The sequence below is a fragment of the Myotis nattereri genome (genome assembly GCF_964212035.1).
Source record: "Myotis nattereri genome assembly, chromosome: 9".
Lineage (NCBI taxonomy): Eukaryota > Metazoa > Chordata > Mammalia > Chiroptera > Vespertilionidae > Myotis > Myotis nattereri.
In genome coordinates, this window is record NC_138084.1 from 42,372,764 (window position 1) to 42,380,201 (window position 7,438).

The window sequence follows — 7,438 nt, forward strand, 5'->3', positions numbered from 1 at the left end:
ATCCAACCAGAGTAATTACTCCCATGTTGTTTATGTTGGGATTGTGCTTAAGATGTCATCTGATTAAAAAAAAGAACTTCTGCCCTAGCCAGTTTTCTCAATGATTACAGTGTTGGCCCACGAACTAAAGGATCATGGGTTTGATTCCCGGTTAAGGACACGTACTTCAGTTGCAGGTTTCCCAGCCCTGGTAGGGGCGCATGCGGGAGGCAACCAATTGATGTGTCTCTCATCTCGATGTTTCTCATTCTCTCCCCCAACCTCCCACCCACTCTCTCTGGAAATCAATGGAAAAAATATCCTTGGGTGAGGATTAAAAAAGAAAAAAGAGCCCTAACCGGTTTGGCTCAGTGGATAGAGCGTTGGCCTTTGGACTGAAAGGTCCCAGGTTCGATTCCAGTCAAGGGCATGTACCTTGGTTGTGGGCACATCCCCAGTAGGAGGTGTGCAGGAGGCAGCTGATCGATGTTTCTCTCTCATTGATATGTCTAACTCTCTACCCCTCTCCCTTCCTCTCTAAAAAAATCAATAAAATATATTTTTTTAAAAAAGAAAAAAGAATCTCCTGCTTGAAAACTGGTTTGCTGACTCCAAGTCAGGTACTCCTGATCTGTCTGCACCATCACCACCAATCCCTTCCCAGGCTTCTCAGTAATTTCACTGAGTCTGCAGCAGGGTCCTCAGCAATGACAGCTGCCTGTGTTCCTATCACTGGAGAAATGACAAGCAATCTTATCCAATATGAGGTTAGCCAAGGCCAAGTCTCAGATAAGACCTGGGAACCTTGAACTCATATCTTGGACTCCTCTTAATGCCCCTAAAAGATGTCCCCCTCCCCATCATCCGTTTTCACTGCTCACAGACTTAAGTAGCCAGAAGTAAGCAGTAGGGTGCTGGGCAGGACAGAGGGGCTGAAATCAGCACACAGATGAATACATTTCCTTTATCAAGGGAGATAACACGCCCCCCTCCCCCCCAAAAAACACCAAAACCCCAAACATGTAAAAACCCAGGGTGCTAGAAATACAAACTCAATTCATTCAAATTCAATCTCGTCCAGACACTGGTCACAAACCCTAGTGAGGTGCCTGTGAGCACCAAGTCAGGGAGAGGGGCAAAGAGTGAGGCCAAGAGAAAGAGTGGGAAAGGGGCCTTCACAGGCCCCCTAGTGATCACCCTCACAGTGTTACCTCCACCCCTTCCCAGTGACCGTGAAGACCTACCAGGCCCTGGCCTTTTGACCTCCACCCCACCGCTGGCCAGGGCTTCGAAGGCCAGTCCCAAATGGTTCTGTCCTCTCTTGCTCCATCCTCACTTGTCCAGGCTTGTAGCCTCGCTCTTCTCCTCCTCCTCCACATTCTTCTCTGTGATTAGTAGCAGGTCAGGGTACTGTATAAGCCATAGTGAGGCTGGGGCCAGGGGAGGCGGGGTGAAGAGAGGAGAAGAAGAGCTGTCCAAGGACCACTGTCTTCATGGGATCCCAAACTGTACAACCAGCTCCTCTCTTGCATCCACACGAATCTGAGAAAGTGCACTGTAGGCATAAGCAGCTATTCTGGAGACCTGCGATAGAGGGACCAGGGAGGAGAGGAACAGAGAGAGAAAGGTGAAAAGGGAGATCCAGAAACTGGGGGAGGAGGATCAGATGGCCAGAGAGGAGGGAATGATGGGGGATAGGAAGCCAAAGAGAAAGGTGGGCGTGAGCAGGGCCCACAGGCTACCAGGTTAACTCCAGTTCCCCACCTCCTATAAGGCAAAGGGTGACCCCTCTGCCACAACTTGGGCAGTGGAAGTGAGTAGGCAGGAGTGGGGCAAGGGTGGCTCACCTGCTGCAGGTCGGAGAAGGGGATGGGTTCGCTGGCCAGCACTTGGTGGGGCTGACTGGTGAGAGATGGCAGTGGCGGCAGCTTCTTCCAATGGGTCAGGCTGCTGCTCAGCACAGCCAAGCGGGTGCTGGCCGATAGGGAGGGGTGGGATGGGCAATCAGTTTACCATCTGTCCTGCCCTGCCAAGCTCAGCCCGGTGAGCCTCCCTCAGACCAGAGAAGCAGGTGACAAGGCCTCAGCGGACCACAAATTCACTCCAGGCCCACCTCCCTTCGCCCTCTGCATCCTTGAGTGTCACAGGACAAACAGCGCGGACGTGAAGGCACCCAAGAGGTTTGTGGTCAGTTTCTTGGGCTGTACCCAAACGAAGAGGCTGGACTGGGGCCCAGGCTGCAAAGCTGGATCAGGGATGGAGGGGAAGAGAGGAATCCAAGCTGGCCAGGTGCTCACCTGTATTGCCTTGCCCGGTCCATGTACTCATGCTGCTCCATGCCCTGGGAGTCTGCAGCAGACACGTCAATGATGTTGCTTTGGGGAGAAGAGAAATAGAGAGGACATGACAGGTACATCCAAGAGGGACGAAAAGGATTCCCTTCCAGGTGCTAACTCCAGGACTATCTGACACCAGCGCCCCCAGGCCTACTGGAGCAGGGCTGGGCCCAGAGGCGCCTCTCCCACTGACCCTGTTCCTTCCCCCATGTCCTGGCCCAGCTCTCTCTATCCCAGCCTTTAACACAGATAGAGGAGCTCTGCCCCAGGCCTGGTTCTGTGATGCTCACCTGGCTGTCTTGGCAAGAATGGAGGAGAGCAGGGCCTGCTCATCTGTGCGAGCGGAAGGCAGGCTGTGGTAATTTGGCTCGGCTCCATTGAGGGCTTTGGTGGGGGGGCTGCTAGGGTCCAGCAGCAGCTTCCGCTCCTCTCGGTCCTAGGAGAGATCATCAGGGAGAAATCAGCCCCGGAGCCCTTAGTCCAACCTGCCTTTCCTGGGTTCTCCTCTCAGCCCAACTCTGACATTTAAGTGTTTAAGCACCAAAAATGTTTTTTTTTAGGAATATCCCAGTGCCCCATTATATGTCAGATAAGACTCAGTTCCTGCTTGCCCTTGGAAGCTCAGCTCGGTGGTCCAGGGTAAAGTGGACCCAAACAGTCACAGATGCTCTGAAAAGATGGACAGAGGCACAGCTCTGGAGCTTTAGAAAATAGTCCAGCAACTTATGGAGACAGAATACTGGAGGCTGGAAGCCAGAAGAGGTAGAAAACAGTGGGGCCCACAGGGGAAATTGATGCAAGCCAGGAGCCCAATGACCCTCCTGAGTCCCCAAACCAGGCCCTCCCTAGCAAAAGCTGTCTGTTCCCAGGATACAGAGGCCCTGTGAGGCCAGACATGGCCCTAAGCTCAAAGAGAAAACACACCCAAGCTCTCAATGCCCATTCCTCATATTATTTCAGGGCAGGAGCTCCAGCCTCAGCCTCTGGGTCACACAGGCTAAGTGTGCTTCCTTCTTGAGGGCAGGTCCCTTATTCTCTCAGGTGTTCACCCTCTTCTGCTCTCTTTATATGGGACTCCCAGAACCAAACTTCATGCACCTGGAGATGCTGACCTGAACTGAACAGTGGAGCTGTTCCCTCCCTTGCTAAGGCGCCACCTCTATTAGTGTGGCTTCATTAACGTTCAGCAGCCCTGTCACTACTAGCCTACACTGATGATCACAACCCCCAGAACCGACCTGGGGCAAAGTCTCCCTGGTCATGTATAATTCTGTATGTCTCTTTGTGCCAGAAACTACCTCATCTAGCATTGCCAGGCATTATGGGTAGAAATTTTATGTTCTTATTCTTTGTTAATTTTCCTGTAGTCTCTTTTTCTTTGTGATGATTAACGACATATTTTCCAATTGAAAGTGATACAAGTATGTTTTTCATCTTTTGAGAAGCAACCAATACGTCGATGCTTTAGGTTGTTAATATTCATTTGAATAATTTTGCTTTTTAGGGCACGAACATTCAAATTTTTTAGAAAATTTGCTGTGTGCACTGAGAAAAGAGGCACACAAATGTTTATAGCCCAGTTTAGTTCCTTGTTCTAATCTTTCTGGATACAACCCTGCCTTGAGCCCATCAGCTGCAAATCCCTGCTGGCTTTGTGTCAGCTGCAAAATGGATAAGCAGACCTGCTGGGGATCTATCCAAGCCACAAAGAGTGAAGGTGCTCAGGACAAAATCAAGGACAAGGGGCCTATCCTGGCTAATGCTGACTCACCAACTGATAGTGCCAGACCACTAGGCCCCCGAGTGCTCTACTCCAGGCCTATCTCAGTTCCTACCACTGACTTCCCCACTGCAGGCTCCCAACTTCTCTGCCCAACTCTCCTTGCAGAGGGCCACTTCCTCCTGCCCTGCCCGCCCCACCCTAAGCAGGCCCAGTCTTGTCACAAGACTCTTCCTGTGCAATCCTAGGTTGCCCAAGTGTTCACCGTTCCTAGCAGCAAGAGACAGAAGCTGTGAGCTTCTGCCCCATTACCTCCCAACTCCTAGACACTTCCATTCCTAAAGGACAGGCTAAGTACTGAAGTGCTAGAAAGACAAAATACTTGCCAAAGATTAAACTATCTCTCAGGAAAGCTAGTTCCATCATGAAGCCTGCGTTTGTTTCCTGTGCCCATCCTTCCTCCAGCCCCACTTCAGACAGACCTTCTTGCAGGACAGGGTAGTTCCTCCCCGGGGGTTCCTGAGACCTAGCCTCCCAGAAGCCATACTACCCACTGGAGTGGACACATAACATTGCCTCACACACAAAGGGCAAAGGAAGCACAGGGGAGGTTTTTCCCACCAAATTTTGTTCCTGAGTCAGTGTCAACCCAGGAGTCAGTTTCACTGCCCACCCTAGCACAGACACGGATGTGGTCTGCCCATGACCAGCCATCTAGAAGAGACAGCTTGACCCAATGGATAGAGCACGTGGCTTGGCATCAAAATACCTTGGCTATGGCACTTCTCAGCTTTGTAACCTTTGCTAAGTCGCCTCTCTGAACTTTTTCCTTGTTTTTCTTTAATTTTTGTTTATTGATTTTAGAGGAGAGAGACTTTTATTTGATCCACTTATTTATGCATTCATTGGTTGTTTCTTGTATGTGCCCTGACCAGGGATCAAACCCACAACCTTGGTGTATTGGGATAACCTTCTAACCAACTGAGCTACCTGCCAGGGCAGGCTTTTAATAGACATAACTGGTACCTTATGACAAATGTCTGGCAAAAGTCAAGTGAGGTAACTGTAAAAGGGCTTTGAAAACTGTAATATGTTGTGCATTTCTTTTTATTATTATAATAACGGGGCAGTGATGAGAGGGGAAGAGGAGCCAGCCCCAGAGCTCAAAGAGGGATATTTTTGATAGTGAATGATTATAGCTTATAGACCAGGTAATTAGACTTTTGCCAAATGAGGCCTCAAATCACCTAGCACTGATCAAACACCGTCTTTGGTGGTTAGAAACAGAAATGCGAGCCAATCAAGGGCAAGGTGGAAACTGAGGAGAGCAACAAGCCCAACTCTTCAGCTAGAAGCTGGTATATCCTTTCTCATAAGGCAGGCATTAACCCTTCTTGACTCATTGTCAGAAAGAGACCATATTATGTTTTAAGAGACAACTTCCCATAAGCCACAGCTTTCCTCAGTAGCCAGGGATACTGTCCCTCTAACAGGCTGGGGTGAAGTGAAAGGTACTGGCTGAGGCATACCTAACATAAGACAAAGGAAATGTGATTATGTGTTCATTGTGTTTAGCCACCCATGCCGCTCATACAAATGACATTTTCCCAAGCCTAAATCCTTAACCCAAAAGAGGTTCATGTGAGTCACTGGGGAAACACCTTCTCCCAAATACCAGTGACATAATCCGTTTCTGTCACCATCGACCCAACCAGACAGTGGGCTAATTGCTGAAACCTTTCTACTGTCTTTGTGTCTAGTATGTGTTGAAATGTGGAACCCAGGCAGAGGCAATCAAAAAGGTGAGGGGCCAACAGCTTAAGACTTCATCCTTGGAAGGGAGGTCTGGTGGGAAGGACCAGAATTAGTGTGGTGTGAGCCCAGCCAGTGGCTCAGTGGTTGAGCATAGAGTGACCCATGCACTAAGGTCGCTGGTTTGATTCCCGGTCAGGGCACATGTCCGCGTTGCAGGCTCGATCCCCAGTAGGGAGCGTGCAGGAAGCAGCCAATCAATGTTTCTCTCTCTCTCTAAAAAAAAAAAAATCAATAAGAGCATATATTTTTTTAAAAGTGTGGTGTGAAAATGCACGAAGAGGGAGAATTTAAAACTGTAAGGTTTCCCCAAGCTAAATCTTCTTGCAAATGGATGTGATCTACAGCCAAATTCCCAGGGCAAGACCCCCCCCCGCCCCCCTAGCTAGAGGAACCCCCAGGCCCAGGTAGGGACTGCCCTGGAACTGTCAAAACTGAGTTCCCCGTCCCAAACCACCACCCGCCCCGCGCCGGCCCAATCCGGCCAAGCTAAACCCGACGTTACTTCCCAAATAATTTCCCACACATCCTGACGTCCTCGTTGTGCCTACTAAACCCTTCACTAACTCAAATGCCACCACCTTCCAGAGGCCTGCTCTGACCCCAGACCATCAGTGAGCTGCCTTCTCCAACCCCAGGGACTGAGGGAATACACAGATTCCTGATTTATCTCGGGACAAACTAACTCTGAGCCTCAGCCTCCCCACCTCTACAACGGATTCACAAAGCCGCTAATGCGAGCACAGGGAGGGGGGAAGGGAGTGCTTCCCAGGGACCTCGGCTAAGGATCCTTGAAGCTGTAAAGGTCTGAAAGTAGGGGAGGTGAAAGGGTGGGAGAGCAGGTGAGATAGGCGGCAGCCAGCACACCCCACTGCACGCCCCAACGCGGTGACTGTACAGAGAACTGGGGCTTTAACAGAAGAGGCCAGCCCGGCGGCTCCTCTGTAATATGTCCCCTCCGGGCCTCCGTACTCAGTGACCCTCGGCGACCAGCTCCCCTCTCTCCAGCAGGTTTGTTTCTGAGCCCCATGCCCCAGGGTTTCAGCCCTCATTCCCGAGCCCCGCCCGCCGCGGCCGCACCTGGTCCGAGTCCTCGTTCTCGCTGCTGTAGCAGCACCCCATGGCCGGGGTCGGGCCGGGCGCTCAGGCCGCCAGGAGGAGGGACGGCGTCCGTAAGGGGCCCTTCCGGTCACATGACCTGTGGCTGCAATGAGCAAGCAACCACCCGCCTCCAGTACTATCCCTTCCCAGAGCCGCTTCGCTACCGCTGCGTCCCTGAAACCCCGGCTTCCGGTCCCGCCCCCACCGCGTGACCGTTTCCAACCAATGGGAAGGCGTACCCTGCGTGACAAGACGCGAGACACGTGATGGGAGGAAAGGCGGGGGGGCTTATCACATGACTTCAGCCTCTTCTTAGTCTCTGAGCTCGTTCTCCCCTGCAAGCAATACGGGGTCTCAGTGGTCGTGTGGCCTCCAGTCTACCTTTGTGGGCCAGTGAGCGAGCTCATACCAAGTGTCATCATGATGTGGTCTCCTAAATGCCACACGTAGGCCCCAGTTGCTCAGCGGCAAGTTGGGGGACACAGCGGTG

At 51.5% G+C, this 7,438-nt stretch overlaps 1 protein-coding gene across 1 annotated transcript; it reads right to left on the reverse strand.

Annotated features, from left to right (window-relative positions):
• Positions 1–923: 923 nt before the first annotated feature.
• Positions 924–7,106, reverse strand: LAMTOR1 (late endosomal/lysosomal adaptor, MAPK and MTOR activator 1). Its single transcript, XM_081098690.1, has 5 exons — positions 6,928–7,106; positions 2,606–2,751; positions 2,277–2,354; positions 1,827–1,953; positions 924–1,563 (listed from the first exon to the last, which is right to left on the reverse strand). Exons 1-5 carry the CDS (start codon positions 6,967–6,969, stop codon positions 1,471–1,473), a joined length of 486 nt encoding a protein of 161 aa, XP_080954816.1. The 5' UTR covers positions 6,970–7,106; the 3' UTR covers positions 924–1,470.
• Positions 7,107–7,438: the final 332 nt, after the last annotated feature.